Source organism: Chanos chanos, chromosome 5 (genome assembly GCF_902362185.1).
Source record: "Chanos chanos chromosome 5, fChaCha1.1, whole genome shotgun sequence".
In the NCBI taxonomy this organism is placed as follows: domain Eukaryota; kingdom Metazoa; phylum Chordata; class Actinopteri; order Gonorynchiformes; family Chanidae; genus Chanos; species Chanos chanos.
Genome location: NC_044499.1, coordinates 6,373,764 through 6,392,277, shown reverse-complemented (window position 1 = coordinate 6,392,277; position 18,514 = coordinate 6,373,764). Strand labels below are relative to the sequence as shown.

The 18,514-nt window shown below is 40.0% G+C and overlaps 1 protein-coding gene across 1 annotated transcript in view; it reads left to right on the top strand.

Annotated features, from left to right (window-relative positions):
• The window catches only part of astn1 (astrotactin 1), a 163,258-nt gene that overhangs the window by 96,161 nt on the left and 48,583 nt on the right, over nt 1-18,514 (top strand). The window contains exons 14-16 of the mRNA XM_030773550.1: nt 4,187-4,314; nt 14,925-15,029; nt 16,755-16,943. Coding sequence (XP_030629410.1) covers nt 4,187-4,314; nt 14,925-15,029; nt 16,755-16,943 — 422 coding nt within the window. The remainder of the gene's footprint in view (nt 1-4,186; nt 4,315-14,924; nt 15,030-16,754; nt 16,944-18,514) is intronic.

The following is an 18,514-nucleotide window of genomic DNA, read 5'->3' as shown; positions in this document are numbered from 1 at the left end:
TCCTCCCTTTACGAGATAAACAGACAGTAAAGTCACTGCTGCTGTCTTTAGTTCTGTGCCTCCTCTTCTTCAATGTATTTCTTCACTTTTCCTCACTGATGGTCATCACCGCTTTGCAAATACCAATCGATCAATCAGTCAATCAATAAATCCATCCATCCTTCTTTAGTCAATCCAAACATCTTTCTTTTCATCCATTAATTCATATGCTGCAATGTTTTGTGGTACTATATTTGAAAAATATCATCTCAGAGCATCATTCTTGAGCCGTTTAACAAAAGAGTTACGCGTTATACACTTATTAGTGTATTCATTTCTTTTGCTACTCATCTGCATGCTAATACACCCCCATGTTTCCTAGAGATAACTGAACCAGATTATAGGCCATGGTCAGGTGGTGCCCTGGGTATAAATAGAAGCTAAGCATAGAGAACTAGAAGTTGGAAAAAAAAAGGATGAAGTAATGATGGTGAAAGATGATTACAATAAAATTATTCATCTGCTTGATGAAGCAATGCATGAAATTTTCATAAGGTGGATATCCTCTAGCATTAGACAAATATTTCTTCCATTGGTGGTCCATTACTTACAAATCCATTCATTCAAATTATCCAGCAAATTGCAGTGATTCTTACAGCTTCTGTGAGACCTATTTTAAATATTACACTTTAAGTGTTATTACACTGGTCAAATTGGCTGAACAAACAGTGAAAACAAAACAAAACTGTAAAAGCAAAGCAAACAAAACAAACCACTTCACTGGGAGCTGTAAATCTTTACGCTGGATGAAATGCCCAAAACATTGTTCATTTGCCCAGTCTTGTCCAAAACATAATGATTAAGATAATTGTTCACACTCCATCCATAATAAATCTTCCTAGCGCAAACTTTTTTGAGAAACTCATTATTTGGTTTAATTTATGACAACCCCACACCCCCCCCCCCCCTCCCTCACCAACCCGCAAAAAGAGAAAAACGAGGGAGATGAAGATGATGAAATAGAGCGAGAGAGAGAGAGAGAGAAAAAAAAACATGTTTTTGATCTCTTGAGCTAGTTGCATCCTCAATTACGTATACTTTGTCCCAGAATTCAGAGACATGAGGACGTAATTATAATTGTTGCCCATGTATTCATCTGCAAAAACTGCTGGCCTCAAATTCGTTAAAACTGCACCCCACCTCCCCACACCTCCCACCCCCTCCCCCCTCCCAGGTTCAGTTTTACAGTTCTGTTTATCTTCTCTCCCTCGGTGGACTCTCTGCTTCTTGTCACATATGCCTTTGAGCAACAATAGTGCTAAACTATAAATGTTTTTTCAAATAAGTCTGTCCATCTGACCATGAGCTCTACATTATACATGAGGAACAACTTTACACATTTTCATGAGATTTTGAGAGAGAGCACCTTCACCCTTTTTTTTTTTTTTTTTTTAATCGTGGCTTGTTTTTTTTTTTTTTCGTTTTTTTTTCAATAGCCTCTTACTCTATTGAAATGGGGGTCTTCGGGGGGAAGGTGTGTTCGAAGTTAATATAAGGTATGCAGGAAAAAATATGAAAAACATAACACTTTATTTCTCACTTATTAAGTGTAGCATCAACTTTAAAAATGAAATTGTAGTCGCTGAATTGTCTTTGTGACAGTCATTACATCTCCGTGAATCACTTTAACTAAAAGGCGTCCTTTTCACTCCCTTGATATTAACAGCGTATAAGATTAAAACTTGTGTGTAGGATGCAGTTTCTGTTCTGCTGCAGGTAGGTTAAAGTGGGAGTCCATGACAAATATTAATATTAAGAAATATAGGATTAAGCATTTAATAAGGTCTGTTTTCCATGTTTCTGATACTTAGGGGATGTGGTTTGATGTTCATTTCATATAGAAAGTGATCGCATAACCTTAGATTTTGGTTCAGATTCAGAGCTCAGTAAAAGGAAGTTCAGAGAACAGAGTAATCCATCTTCTTCTCTTCTGCCTGGAAAAAAATGAGTGCAAAGAAAACCTCATGTCAACTCTGTCGCAACCATGGACTGCTGACAGAAAGAAAAACAACTTTTGAAAACGTTTCTGAGTGAATGAATAAATGAATAAAGAAGAAGAAAGTTATGTATGTTTACTTAGTTAGAAGGGGGGGGGGGAGTGGGCTTGTCACAGTTTTTACTGCTTTGTGTGTTTCGCAGTATGTGTATATAAAACAAGCTGCATTTTAACGTGAGTAGAGGGCAAAGTCCAGCGTATTTCAGTATGCACAGAACGAGAGGTTAAGTCTATTATGGAAAAAGGACATCCCTTTTATACTTGTTGTGGACATTGTTAACCGTCATAAACACTGTCAGTCTGGAACAATAAGGCTGTGTTTATTTGGTGGGTCATCACAGTGTGTGATATTATTGGTCCCTACATTTTTTTCAAAAGATTGAAAAAAAAAAAAAAGTTTCTAATACTAATTTGAATTTTTTTTTTTTTTTTAAATTATGGAGAGTAACTGTCTCTACAATGCTTGTGAACAGCTCTACGATTCTATTTGTAGTTCTTAATGTATAACTTTTTATTTTACTGTGAGATTCTTTTGAGATTCAAGTTCAGTGGTATATATCTTCGGCTAAAATAAAATGTGATCTGAAAGAATGTACAAAGCCTTGGAAACAGTTGGAAACACCATTCCCTATGATTGTAACCCAATTTTAAAACGAATATTCAGAACTGTGTAACTTTAGGCAACCTGTGGGCTAGATGAACAACAGAGCTTCATGTTTAAACAGATAAAGCAGCACAGGGTAGAGTATGCAAACCCCATTACCATTACAGTAGTCTACAATCATTTATACAGCATCAGACTTTCACCTTTTTTTTTTTTTTTTTCTTTTTCTTTCTTTTTTTTTTTCGGTGACAGTCAGCCCCCGAAGCAGAGACAACCATCTCTATCTTTCTGAGCTACATTTTTTTTAGGTGCTATAAAAGTATTTATCTAGGAGGCTCAAATTAAAGCTTTTGCTCTTCTCCTTTTAACAAAAGCGTATATTTACGGAGATACTTCACATAGAAACATTTCTTACTAAAAAAACAAAAAACAAAAAAAAAAACTTAAACAAAAATTGCATTCGTCTAAAAGTTTGGAAGGATAGATTCTGTGAGCTGACATTTGATATGCAAATTATCACGCAGCAGTTAATTGATTTACCATAATAATCCCTGTGACATGGAACCTACGAGACAGCCCGCCCCAATCTCCCCAAGAAATAACAACACTTTTTCAATACCTGCTCCTGTGCCTGTGAAAAAAAAACCCAACTATCTGGTACAAAAGCATTATTTTAAATAGGCTAAATGGACTATGACAGCAAACGTTAAGGAGCTGTGGGTTACACAACACTCTCTGTTTTACACCAGTGATTTCATTGAAGTACTACATTCTCATAAATGTTTCATCTAAACTGCAAGTGTTCTGCGTTCAAAAGACAACAGCACTGCATTCACAGCCATTCACTACATCAGTATAGACCCAGCAAAAGAACTGGATTTCATCTTAAGAAACTAATTAATCTTAATGGGAATTCAAATGATTTCACTTCTACAGAACTGTGAAGTCATGTACAGAAAAACGGTTACGGTTAGCATGGACTACAGACTTATTGTGTATTTATTTTTAGCATATTTATATATGACCTTATAATGAAATGGTGAGGAATTGTATTGTTTCTGACCTTTTTACAACAATCATAACGCATAGTTAAGGGGGTTATTCATTTTAAAACATGCAGACAGAGTTTTAATTTCTACCAATTCAAAAACCTCACATGCAAGCCATTTTAAATTGACATGGTTCAAATCAAAAAAAGAAGAAGAAGAAGATAAAGAAAAAATGTCCAAAAAAAAACCCAGAAAAAAGGAGCAAACACGAACAAATGAGCTTGTCAGAGAATGAAAAAAAGCCCTGTAGAAGTGTTTGCAAAAGAGGGGTGCGTATGACATGATAAAAAATGGCCTGCAGAGAATAAAGTTTCTGGATCAAGAATGCAAGCTCATATATTTTGTATGGATTTTTTTCTCTAATGATGTGCCAGAGAACTAAGCTTTAACTCCGAGAGGTTCTGATTGACACGCACTCTCCTTCGTCAAGCACAATTGGTTTCAATCTCTGATGTTCTTTTTTTCATGTTGACACAATCACCATCTTTCAATATCCAGGCAGAAGAACTTTGCCAGAGGCATCGAGCAGCAGCTTCCGGACGGAATGGTGGTGGCATCGGTCCCAAACGAGGTCCAGTGCCAGGAGGAGCTTTCTGACCCGGTGCCTGACCCAGAATATCTTACAGGTGAGCAAAGTTCACTGAGCACACAGAATTACCAAAGAATGCCGATATATATCTTCTCACCTACACACCAGTCTGCTCCTCTCCTCTCCCACACCAACAAACCTAAAAAATACATTTCAAATCTGGAGTTTTTGTATAAAAGCAATGTAGAATTTTTCATGATGCGTTTTTTTTCTTTTTTCCTCTTTTTTCTTTTTTTGCACTCCGTATTTGGAGACTTCATGATCCCAACAACTGATCAAGGTGTTTTATGTTGTCAGTCGGTTTCTGATTTAATTCAGTGAAACTTGTCCGTCTATTTCACCTTGTTGTCCGCCTGCTGTCAGCTGAATACAAGACCTTACAAAACAATATACTGCAGTATCCATCTCATTTCCTTCTCCTTACTGAGGGTATGTCAGTAGCTGTAGTGGAAAAAGTGAAAGGCTGTAGCTCACATTCAAATATGGGTCTTCTTAGTGGCATATTGGCTTTTTCGGCGGCTAACTATCATGTATTTGTTTTCAAATTACTATTTCTTTTTTGAAAACATGTTAATTGTTTGTCTTGCATGCTAAGTAACTTTATACATGACATGTGTGAAGACTATCCAAAGTATTATATATGAGGATTTGGCAGTCACACTGCTGAGTGTGCTGTGCCAAGTTCATGAATAAGCTGCTATCTGCTAATGGGTTTTAAAATGTTTCTATTTACGCTGTTCTCTCAAAGGAAGAGGCTCGAGTTAAATTGCAAATGGCAAAGTGACAGTGCAGTGTTTCGCCAATAAACGACAAAGAAAAATCACGTCCTTTTTTTTTTTTTTTTGAAACACCTTTTTGTCTTCCAGAATGTTCAGTATTCACTTTATTTTTTTCTCTTCCTTTTTTTTTTCTTTCCTTCTTTTGAAAAACAACCATGATAATTAGATGGGTCAAAATGTTGCCCTCTATCCCACCACTGTTTGTTGAAAAGAAAAGAAAAAAAAAAAAAGTCCCTCATTGCCTTTGACTTTGGCTCTTTTGTGTTTTCTTGGACGTCACCACACTCTTCTCTTTTCTGCCGGGGTTCTCGGGGCCTGATCATCCACGTAAATAATGAACTGGAAGGAAACAGAGAGGGTATTAAGCAAATAATTTTTCAGGCGAGCAGAGCTGAGGGGGTGCTTCTGGATGGTTCTGCCTCTGTCAGGATTCATTAGCCAGTCGATCTGAATCCTGTCTGGAACCCAGTGCGGTACAAGCCTACCACATGCTAGCCGCTTAGACAAAATACAGAGGGGGTCAACTTTTATGTTCTCATTAATGAGAGCGGAGGGGTGAAAAAAACGAGAGAAAGAAGATTGTGTACTGCCAAATAACTCAGGCATCAAAATGTTGCCTCTTTTATCATGCCTCGCTCTGCTGGCATGGGCCACCAATATCTTCCTGCCTGAAAGAGGGATTAATGTCCCAATGCTCGATGTGAAATTAACAACAGGGAGAGCTTAGCTGCATATCAATCTTATTCCTCTACGGCATATAGATTTTTTTTTCTTTACTTCTTATATTAATGTCTTGACATTGTTTGTGGGAGTGTTTTGTTCTACACGTTGTATTTGTTTGTTTGTTTGTTTTGTTTTGTTCTTGAAATGGGTTTCATATTTCAACCTTATTCGTACTTTCTCTGTTTGAAATTCATGCAGCATCCGTGTGTTCGGCATCCAAGTTCAGATGGCAATTTTGATACGATACTAACTTACATTGTATAATTTATCAGTACATGCACACACACACATTATTACATACATGGTTTAGGTGTTCTTTTTATATGGCTTTTATTAAAACCCTAAAGGAGCTGATGGGTAAAGGGGTAGGTAAGAGTAACTATAGTACGTGTTGGGCAGATCTGTTGGATGTGAGCTGATATATTATGCACTGCGTGGTTGAGACAGTTTCAAAATTTTAAAGGTCACAGGCATATGAAACAATAATATCCTCTGTGTGTGCGCGTGTATGAGTGTGTGTGTGTGTGTGTGCGCAGGCGTGTGTGCGCGTGCATGTCTTGCCTGCTGAGGGCAAGGCCACGAGAGTGCAGGTGGTCACGTTCGCTCCGTGATTGCCAGTGACCAGATGCATCATTTGTGGTGTCAGGTGAAACCGGTTTTTCGCTTTTTTATTGAAAACTTCAGGGTAGATTAAAATGTGTAATTTAAACGGATGATCCTCCGTCAGTCAAGCCTGAGGCCTTTGGCTCCATATGATGGAAGAGGGCTGGTTGTGCGTCTGGTCTGTTAGCTGGCCAGAGACACATGTGGCTAGGCAGGTGGTAAAACACAAAGCCCCATAGCCCTTGCACCTGATGGCCTTCCTCTGCTCCTGTAGAACCACTTACAAACGATTCTTTAAACGATGCTCATTAGTCATGGCGTTGCTGTTTAGGTGTTTAATTACACCAAAGGAAGTTGACTTTAAGAGCAGAGCTCTGGGCCCGCTGGCGGTGACGTCCCTCCTTCGGCTGTGAAAAAGCAAGTTCGCCCGCCTTTAATCGTTTTTCGCTGACCGAGAGATAACCTCCACTGCCTGGCAGGTGTTCGTCGTCCACATAGGAGCGTGTCTAATTATCATGAAAAGGGTTCAGCATGAAGGGGTTCGGTAAGAAGAGGTAAATATCTGAGACTTACAGTGGGAGTCACACAAGTTTGACTTTTCTAGATCTTTCGCTGCTGGTTAATGTAAAAAAAAAAAAAAAAAAATCCTTCAGCACCATTAGCGCTTCCTGTCTTTCCCCAAAGAAAAACAGTTCAAACTAAATTATCTTTTTTTTTTTTTGAAAAATGCCCCAATTTCTATCCTTTGTCCTTAATACGTCATGGTGGCGGCGGTTTTTTTTTTCTTCTTCTTTTTCTTTATTGTCTCAAGATGTAAGCACTGAAAATCGTCAGAAATGAAGCGCTGGCTCAGGTAATTGGGCGTAGGGCGACCATGTGGTCGGCGTCTGAGGAGCTGTTGAAAGTGTCAGGCCGTTGCCACCCTCCCTTGCTGATTTGGGCAGGTTGGTGCCACGGTCAGTGTATTTGTCACTGTGTCAGCACTCTTCCAGCCTCCTTTCCGAAACCTCGCAGGGCAATGCATTCATCTTTCTATTCATCTTTGGGTTGGAAGTCATTCATCATAGGCCAGTGGCCTCCATCAATTATTCCAATGGGGAAGGAAGAAGGAGGGAGAGCTTTGAAAGGCAAATACATCTTGATTTAATTGGAAAGCAGGTAGAAAGCCCATAGCTGCTAAGCAGATTTCTAGCTAGGATGAAGAGAAGGGTTGGGTTGGGACGGTGGAGGTAGAGGTGGGGGAATCATCGCTGTCTCTCACAGTCATGATTTCTGATGGAGCGAGAGGGATCGCTGCTGTTTAGCAACGCTCGTTTTTGCCGAAAAGAAAAAGAAAAGAAAAAAAACGTATCCCGAGCTTCTTTCAAACCCGTTCCACTGTCATGTTCTCTCGTTTCAGTTGGACTTCATATGCATGACTGTCTGAGTGGGAAGAGAGGGGAAAAAGAAAAGAAAAAAAAATAGATTTCACTTCAAAACAAGCCATTACGTAATGGAAAACACCACAGGTGAAATGGCCCGTTGTGTGAAACAGTGCATGGCGAGTTCCAAATGAAGAGATGTCATTGATCATCAACAGAAGAAAGAGGAGATTGCTGAGCAGGTTGGGTCAGGAATGGCTGACACAAAGGTTTTTTCTTTTTCTTTTTTTTCTTTTTTTCACCTCTTCTGTGGAATTAGTTACGCTCTGGCAATCCTCTGAATGTAGCTTTTGAGGAGAGAGTAAAAGTGACAAGTTCGGATTTGTGATAATCTGATAAATCCAATCAACAGTTGAGGTTGGTGTGTCAGCTTTTATGGGGGTGATGCAGGAGTCTTTGCGGTACTTTGGACTAGGAGAATGCAAACTCAGATCAGTGTTTGTTCATCGCAGTTTTACTTGCTTTAGGGGGGGGGGATGTATCTCATTTTCTAGTAAACAAATGGATTACTTTCGATCACTTCAGCATTCACAATGACCCAGAAAATGACTTTTGTTTATATTCTATTGATAAGATGTCTTTTCTTCTGATAAATTGATTTTATCTCAGGCCATAATAAGCTTCTGTCCCACACACATATTTGATGTACTCTGTTTTGAGAAGTTATCAGTGATTGCATGTCTGAGTTTCTGTGGCTTTCTGGTTTCATCTAGCTTCTTTGGGCTAGTAGTGAGATAAATTGAAAACAACAACAACAAAAATAACAAAAACCCCAAATAAATAAAAACAAATATTCCCTGTCAGGACTGCTCTAGAGAGTTGAGTCTCGGGCAGAGCAATTTCATGAGTCATAAATATCAAGGCAAACATGAAGGTACTATACAGGCAGTCCCCGAGCTACGAACATCCGACTTGCAGACAACTCGTACTTACGAACGGACTGCTGTAAAGCCTATTATATTAAAAATGTGAGTTAAATGCAGTGGTTCGTAACAACAAACACACACGCGCTACTTCGTGTAATGAAAACATCGCGCAGCTCCAGCAGTTCATCGGCTCGAGGGGCGAGAACAGCGTTCCACCATTTTAAGTCGGATCACGCCGCCGTTAACGGCGTTTATGCGCCTGCTCCGACTTACCTACAAAATTCGACTTAAAGACATTCGACTTAGGGAACGGGAACGGAACCGGGGGCGGGGCGGGGGGGGGGGGGAGCTACCCGTATATTATTTTGGTTAGAGCTGCTTACGGTAAGATGATGAATAACAAAATCCCATGCCGTTTTATGAATCGAAATTTACAAGTATGAGTGAACAAAAAAAACAACAACTTGAGGCTGTCAAGGTCGGCTTCATTTTCTTTCCCTTTTCTTTCCATCAAACTCGGGTGATCCTTTCACAGCATTGCTTTGGGCTGTCTTTGCTGTACCCATCCATACCGAGTGCCTTCAGAACATGACACTGTTAAGACAGTAAAAAATCTATAATTTATTAGACCAAGCAGTAATTGGAATTGCAGGAGAAGGTCACATCCTTGGGGTATCGTATTGAGTCAGGTTCCCAGGCGTCCAGTGGAACAGCAGCAAAGCCATTCATTTGTGAACAGACAAACAATTATGAGCATCATTACCTGAGTTACCAAATGAATTCATAACAAGTCTATTCCTTCTTCTAAAAATTCAGCATAGCCCTGTCATAATTTTCCAATTTCGGTTTTTCAGTGTTTCTGCAGTGCCCTTTTTCCATACACCATGTCTATCTTTCAGCCGTTCAGGATTTGACCTCTGCGTCCTCTTTAGGATACGGTTATAGTTTTTTATTTATTTACTTACTTATTTATTTTTTATCTTACACGGGAAGTTGCCTGCTGTTAGCCGTGTGTTCTGCAGGAGGTAGTGGTGTGGTCTTGGGTATAGAGAGAGGTTATGACTTGTAAGTAGCTTATGGTTTCACTCTTACTTCTCAGTGTCGTGCGGCGTTTTTAAAGTCAGTGATTCAACCTCTCTCACAGGGTGAGGCCAAACCCTCGCTGTGGTGAAAGACATTGAATGTTATCTGAGACTGTTTGACTGACTCTTTTTGAGAAGTCTCTGTCTTAGCTTCAGTTTTTTGTTCTTTTCTTTCTCATTGCCCACTGCTGAATGCCAGTGTTTTCAGTTATTTAAAGAGACAATATGTGTACTACACATTGCGCTGGATCGCACAAGTGTTCATGAAATCAAGGGAGAAAAAAAAAATGTTGAGAGTGAAGTACAGTTTATACAAGTTAGTTGTGAAGAAACGCTGGGGCGGTTGACAAAAATGTAATGTTTAATTTTTTTTTTTTTTTTGTCCTTTGTTCTTTTTTAAAGAGTGTAGAGACATCTCTAAAAGAAAAGAAAAAAAATCAAGGATGTGTTTCAGATAGCATTTGTTATGGAGCTACCTGCTCACCTTCTAGCTGTGTTGCTAGGTAATACCTCAGTGCTTTAGAGCTCTAAAGAGCTGAGGTTCTTTGTGGCGGTGATTCAATTACAGATTAATTGTGGAGCAATTTAGAGAGCTTTATTAATATTCTGACTTAACACTTCCCCCCTCTCCTTTAGTGCCATCAGTTTTTAAGGGAGGGGAAAAAAAAGAAAAAAAGAAGAAGAAGAAGAAGAAGAAGGAAAAAAAAAGAGAAAACATTGCTTATTTTCCCAGGCAATTAGAGTGTACTGTACTGCATATTCAGCTAGCTTGTTTTACCACCCATGCTGAACAGGTTCCCTAGCTACAAGATAATTACTATGTTAATAAGCAAGTGGAATCGGACTTACTTGAGCAAATGGTATGCTGTGAAATACACAAATTTTAGCAATCCCCTCCAGTGTTAATGGGCTCTACTACTAATTAATAAAATAATCTTTTAGTCATTTGCCTGGACAGAGTTTAAGGTTCATTTATGAGTGAATTGCTCAAATACCAGCCATCATCTACAAGTACTGTAGTGTACCCTGCTTGGCGCATAAATTTTCTTGACAACAAACGTGGAATAAATGCATAATCTCTGGAAAGGAGCAGACCTCAATTTCTGGCGTACATAAGGAAAAAAGCAGGCGCCATTAAAATTCAATTTTGGGAGCAGCCCTCAATGGTAATCACATTTGGGGTTTAATTTATTCTTTGACACTGATTAATTGCATAGAATTGCTGGAGCCATTTCCTGCTGTAAACGTCAATTAATTAGCCTACAACATTAGATGTGATAATTAATACAGAGGGGGGGCACAGCGGGGGTTCCAGCAGCCTTTAAGGGTGGCCTTGACAATGTCTGTCACTATGGTGAATACCTGAAGTCCTGGCAGCCGTGGAGATTTAAGACACATGAGGCTCTTGCGCCACAAAGAACAGGAACTCATTTTAATCCTTCTCTTCCTGTCTAGATACAGGTTTGGACGCTTCTTCTGGCGTCAGGCGTCCGTTCTAGTACTCTCTCGTAGTCTCGGTGGGGTTTTTTTTTTTTGGTTTTTTTTTTTTGGAGAGGAGATCTTCTTGTTTATCACTGACACAAGCATGAGTGGCATTGATTCATGCTACAGCACAGAGTCCCTCTCCCAAAGTCCCTCTCAATTAAAATGGCAGCATATGGCCCAGTGACCAGTGCGGCACAGAGCTGGTTGCAAAGATGTCTTGAGACTCTGACACATCCCAACCTTCAGTGAGGCTGGGATAAAAAGTGTGTCACCTTGGACTTCTCAGAAACACCTCATTCAAAATAAAGTATTACAAACAGAATCAAAGTTTATGTGGGTGATGGTACTGTTGTATCTCCTCCTGAATATAGACTTGATTCAGTGACTTGGTCCACTGATGATTAAGTTATGGCTCATCCTTATTCTGTTATTCATCCTTTAAGAATTAAGTGTCCTTGACATGAACTAATGCAAATGGTTCATAATGATTCACAATGTGACCAAGCTGTTCCTCTTTAACCTATGGATTTTGAGGTCATCTGGCCAAAAAGTTCCATAGCATCCCAGACATTGACCCATGTTCAACACCTGACCTCATACCACTTGCTCATAAATATCTTTTTTGCATTGTGTTTTTAATGTGATTTGAATATATTAACATGTTCTGAGCACGCAACCTTCTCAGTTTAACTGGGGACCATATGAGAATGAGAGCAAAATGACCAACCCACACACGCTCTTATCTTGTCCAAGCGAACAATGCTTAACTTGCAGAGAACTAGAAAACTGAAGGACCTTTTGCTCCGCCACATTGTTTTACTGATATTAAAGAATGCCAGAGCAGGAAATGATGAATAAGATAGAACAGGCCATGGTGCATTGACTTATAACTAATGCAAAGCAGATTACAGCTTCAGTATGGAGAGAGGTGTAAAGTTGAAGATAAATAGCCCATTTAGCGGAAGACAGAGAAGTGAAATGCCAAGAAGACTTAAAAAAAAAGAAAAGAATTCATTCTTGCTTTTTGCCTGTGGAAAAAAAAAGGTGCTTCCTGGAACATTTCGGCGTACAGAGGAGCGTTTGTAAGCACCATATGGTGAAACGTAGGCCGACTTTGTTCATAACGGAGCCTGATGGCCACATGTAACCCATAACTTTGGAGAGAGCTTTTTTGTTGTTGTTTTTTTGTTTGTTTGTTCTATCTGCATATGCTGCTGTCTTACCATCATGTCGAGGAAAAGTTGGCTCAATTTTTTTTTTTTTTTTTTTTTTTTAAGCATTAGCTTTCCATTAGTGCTGGGGATTGAGCGAAGTCCCGGCGTTCCATCATTTTCCCCGTAGTCATCCATTCTTCAGCTCATCCAAGAGTGAAATGGAACACGGGGCTACAGCTGTTAATGGGGTTTCATGAGCCAGAAGATGCCTGCCTCCAGTGTCTGCCGCTATGAATCTTCCACTGAGAGCATTCTAAAGAGGAGGATTTGGCCATGCCAATCTGAGTTATGGCCTCTTCAAGGCAACATTGCCACTACGCGCGTACAGTGTGGAGAGCACACCGTTTGATATTCAGATTTCAGTCTTGATGTGTGTGTGTGTGTGTGTGTGTGTGTGTGTAAGACAACGTGTGGGTGTCTCTATCCCTGCTTTTTTTCTACGTGCGTGCATTGGTGTTTGTTCTCGGGATCCTCTTTATACCAGTTTTCTTTCTTTCTTTTTTTCTTTTTTTTTTTTGATATTCAGATCTCGGTGTAAATCCTTGATTTTTTTCTTTTTTCTTTTTTTTTTTTTACCATGCCTGGATACATGCTCGTCTTTTGTTAATGACGCCGCCACCTAAGGCACATTGCAGCGTGTCAGGAATGTGACTGGAGCCTCTGAACTAGTGTTTGTGATGTGAAGTTCGGTCATATTAATCATTCTGTCAGACAATGAGAGCATGGCACCCAAGGGGTAAGAGGAGACAAGGCCCTGTGAAGCAGAGGATTTTAGCTTAGAGTGGAGGAATGTGGGCTGTGTACTCTGTGTAGGGGGTTTGTTATTAATTTTAAAACTGACATGTACTGCACACACTCCTCTGCACTCTAAAGGGGTAAAAAAAAAAAAAAGTACTCTCCCCCTTCAGATAGATATAAGTGAGAGTTTGCTCAAGGTGAGGAGACTGTAAGAGCGGTACGTTTAGAGCCTTATATATCAACCATGTGCTTTGTCAATTTCAAATAGTGGATTTGAAGGAAAAACTTGCAGTAAACAAGTAGGAATGTTGGACACCAGGTGTTAATGCACTATGAAACTCTTTTAATGAAGCTAATTATTCGATAATTATTTCGCTTTCAAAATGAAGCCTTGAGATATTTCAATCCTGCAACTTCAATAACAGCCCTATGATTAAGATAATGATTATGTTTGTACTTTCATTTATTTGATTTTGATTGTTTGCTGTACATCTGCGCAGTGCTTTAATGAGTTATTTTCTGTAGTAGGCTGAGAAGAACTTATCATTTAATGGGCGATATAACCCTCTGTGAGTGAAATTTTCCGACGCTTTCCAAACATGTAATGACAGAACTGATTTTTACAGAGGTGATATTAAGGCTTTGTTTTTGTTTGTTTGTTTGTTAGTTTGTTTTGTCGCGTTGCGTTTCGTAGATGTGTCGCATTCTCTTTGTAGTTTCATACATTCAGGCATGTAGGATACATTATGGTTTTGGCTATCCGCCAGATGTGATAAACATGAAAGCTGAGTTAAGTTGATGTATGGCTAGGAGACTCCTCACGCGACGCGGAACGGCTGACGGTTGCTACGGGAGACGAGATGATTGATTTTCTCGCTCGTCTCCTACATATGGTGATATGTTGAATTCTACCCCACACTGTAACCACTGGCAGAATAGTGATGGGTCTCATCTGTTAAAGACGTTTGAATGATGGACGACGTAAGCGCCAATGCATTTCATTTACGCGCATTTGTTATGCTGTTTTCCCCCCCATTAATAATGTGTTGCACTCAATGCTATACACCCAGTCAATTATTCAACCAGAATGCCTCTTAGCTCATGCTTTAACAGTCAATGACCAGAGAAGGACCTCAGACAGACCACTAATGAACAAGCAAGGGGTCAGATGTAGTCTGTCCCCATGCAGAGCCAGTTAATGTGAAGTTTGTGTTCTGCTGACAAGGACCACACTGCTGATGTATTAATGCTATCATAAGCAGATTTGGGGTATGGCAAAGGACGCAGGTTGGATTTCTCCAGCGTCACAGAAGTAACGTGAAATTTAATTTTCACACAACAGGCTGTTTTGTTCTTCCTACTTCCAGAGATATGATAAATAATGAGGAGATGCTGGATAGATATAGGTCACTGTGGTTTTCACAGACTGTCGGGTTGCCGTCGGGTTAAAACGGTCTCTGTCAGCAGCACTAAGTCTCAAGTCTGTGTTATGAATTCCATTTGTCATTCACATGCAGTCCAATTCAGATTTATTTCTTGGTAACACGTTGCTCCGAGGAGTACAAAGAAAAGACTCAGAAACATAAGTAATTCAGACCATTTCTTGGAAATACATTTCACACACACACACACACACACACACAAATGTTCAGTATTTGAAAATGCCTAAAATATTTGTGAGCACAATTCACTGTCAGGGCACTATGCTAACTCGTATTTTTTTTCTTGTTTTTCAGGAATGGTAAATTACAGTGAGGTTGCTGGGTACCCGCTTGTCCAACATTGGAAGCTGAAGTCCGTCCTGTACCACGTCAAACTCAATCAATGGGTGCTTTCACAAGGTAAAAAGTTGTCCCATTCCTTTGTCAGTCTCCCTTTCACACGGCCAGACGATAAAACCTGTTAACAGTAGTTATGGCAAAGTGTGTCCCAGAACCATGCATAAGCACAACAGAAGACAGCCTCTGAGAGGAAAGGCTCAGTTTGACGGTTCACCTTGTTACTTTGCGCCGTCTGGACATTGCTTTGGACCGACTTCCTTTAATGGGCCAGTAAGCTGTCTTCCTCTCACAGCTTTGAATTTGACTAAACCCACTGTGGGTACGCGTCAGAGTACTTACTGAAGCAGTACCTCTGCAGCTTCAAAAGGGGCCACCCATGGTGTTCCAGCTCTCTTCCCCTGCTATTGTTTGGGGTAGACGTCTACTTGTTTCAAGAGTACAAAAAAGACTTCGACTTCACAAACGAATGAGCGCTCTGGATATTGCTGTGTAAGGGTCTTGTACCAAAAAAAAAACCAACAAAAAAAAAAACGTGTATTTTCTTCATGTGGGTAAACCTCGAATGTGCCATTTTCCAACGTATCGTAAACACATTTTATGTCATATATTTGACCTGCAGATGGAAGACTCTAAAGGCAATTTAACTTAATGCTCCTCCTGCAGTAAATAGCTCAGATGGTCTTTAAACTTTTATCTCCTTACTCTTGCACCTTTCCTCCAGTCGGCATTAAAAAAAGTTTTCGAATCAGATCTTACTAAGAAGTAGGAGTTGTCAGAATTTATTTTTTTTTTTCTAATCCTGCCCCCTGAACTCTCTTGTCCCATAACATCACCCCCCCCCCCCCCCCCCACGTTTCTATCGGTGTAATATTTATATGGGAGCAGAGGTCATTAAAGAAAGGATGCTAATGCCAGAACACAGCAGTGATAATGGAACACTTCAATGCACTTAACAAAGAAGTCTAGTGTTATTTCGAAACATGGCTATGCTAATGTAATTGACTTTACTCTGACCATTCTACTGACGTTTAATGCATATAGGATTAATTTCGAGTTTAAAAGAGTATATTTTGTGGTTGTTTACTTCTTTGATGTTTGCAAAAAAAAAAGAAAAAAAAATCTAAATTAATGTTACAAAAATTCTAAGATGTAATATCAAAGTATTCTAAAATCCGGTCATTAGTTTGAGTATATATTTAAAAGCTTCTGCTAATGTGCCCATTTCATGCCGAAACAGTTCAAAGCAAGGGACAGAGGCCTTATCTTCACACAGGTCACACACACACACACACACACACACACACACACACAACTCAAATACAGCAGCATAGACACATACTCTGGAACTCTTTTTTTCCTCCTGCTAAAGACTGAAAGTTGAAATAAAAACATCACTTTTATCTCTATATGTGTATGTGTATATTTGTGTAGTGGGGTTGTGTTTGTATGAACCTGCACATGTTTGTGTGTGTGCGTGTGTGTGTGTGTGTGTGTGTGTGTTGGGGAGGGGGCTTGTTCTGTGAGTTTGTGATTGTTAATTAATCATTTGAATTAGAAAAATTACTGCGCCATAGCCGCTCTAACTGAATGTCTCTGACCACAAGTTTAAATTTCCTTTCTCTGTGCTCTGTTTGACAGTGAAATGACATTAAAAGTGACAGTTAACTCCTCAATCCAAGCTTTTTTTCCAAGGTCTTGTCAAAGAATGACCTTCTTCAATTATTTGTCTTTCTGCTTTTTTTTTTTTTTTTTTTTTTTACTCACCGTCATCTCTGTGTCTCTCAGCTTTCAGTTCAGCCGTCCACTCTCTAGACGGGGCAACCTTGCGAAGCGACTTTGTGTCTATCCTGAAGGAATTTGGGAATCACTTCATCCAGGAGGCTGTCTATGGCTTTGAGGAGTCCTGCACCATCTGGTACCCCAACAAACAGGTCCAGAGGCAGCTGTGGCTTGAGTATCAGGACATCAGCAAAGGTAAGTCAGGTGTGGGCAAGTTTGGGCTACAAAAGTGCAGCTATGTATGGGTGGGGGGGGGGAGTGGGGCTGGAGACTCCCAAACTCCCTGAGTTTTTGGACTCCGTACAATTTTAAGGATTAGAGTAGGAAATTCATCTTATTTCACATTTATTAACAAATGTGGCTGTATGACTCTCAAGTCATTTTCAGTAGAATCATATGCAGACAAAAATTGGCTTAGAAAAACAACAAACTGCTCGCGTAAAAGGTACTACTGAATCACTTTACGTAATTTGTTCTTGTTGAATGACTTTGAAATGGATAGGAGGTCAGTAATAATTTAGAGGTGGTATTACAGAATATGAATAATTCAACCGAGTGCTTTCACACTTGTCTCAATACAGCAAGATCCCTTGACACAACTGCACACCAGTTAGAAAAAAAAAAAGAAAAGAAAAAAAAAAGTTTGTCCACTCTCAACTCTCTGCCTAATTTGTGTCAGCAGCAGTAATTTGCTGTTTAACCTTCCTCTGTATGCACGTGAGTGTGTGTGTGTGTGTGTATGTATGGGTGGGAGTGGGAGGGTGTGTGTATGAGGGTGTGGGTATGGGTGTGTGTGTGTGTCTTTGTGTGTATCAGAGAGAGAGAGAGAGAGAGGAAAGAAAATGAAACAGTGTAGTGCCCCTAGGAGGGTAGCCACAGCTGTTCAGCAGATAAAAGTGGCTTCAGTCGGTCAGATGCACAGAGACTCATTGGTCAGTTGAACCTGAGCACAAATGAGTGTGACTCCAACCTCAGGAGGGAACGAACAACCCTCACCTACTACCCCATCCTTCAGTTCAGACATGGATGATACAAGGTCAATGAGGACATGCTCTAAAGGATAAAAAGCCTTGGGTGAATCAAATGGTGATGTCATTGTTTTTGTGTGTGTGTGTGTGTGTGTGTGTGTGTGTGCGCGTACGTGCGTGCGTGCGTTTGTGTGTGTGTGTGGGTGTGCGTGCATGTGTGTGCATGTGTGTGTGTGTATGTGTGTGTGTGTGTGTGTGTGTGTGTGTGTGTGTGTGTGTGTGTGAATGCCAGCACCACATCTATCTTGCCTTGGAATTGTGACTTGCCACTCCTTTACCATCTGTACTGTGAAATGCCTGAAACTGTCAGTATCTTAATATCTCAGTAACTAATACTCTAATCAGCTTGGTCACGCTAAGAAGAGCCAATCTGTTCTAGTAACTTCCCCAATTCCTCACAAAACTGCAGTTTTAAGAGGAACTTAACCCTTAGGTAATTCCACGAGTTTAAGTTTTAGTCGAAACAGACATGTGCCAAGTAATCCATCTTTTAGCTGTAGTTGTTTTCACATCTTAGACAAAGGCGGATAAGTAATGACCCTTCTCCCCCCCCCCCCTCCTGTTTCAACCCAGTAACTCTCTCCCTATTGTTTCCTCTGATTGAATCGACCAACTTTGCCTTCTTCTCAAGGACGTCGCCTCGCAATTCACAGAAAGCGTCACGGCCTCTGACAGACGGCCTTAAATGATTGAGTTTTCCTGCCTACCTGAAAACTCCATTACTCTTCATTTTCCCAG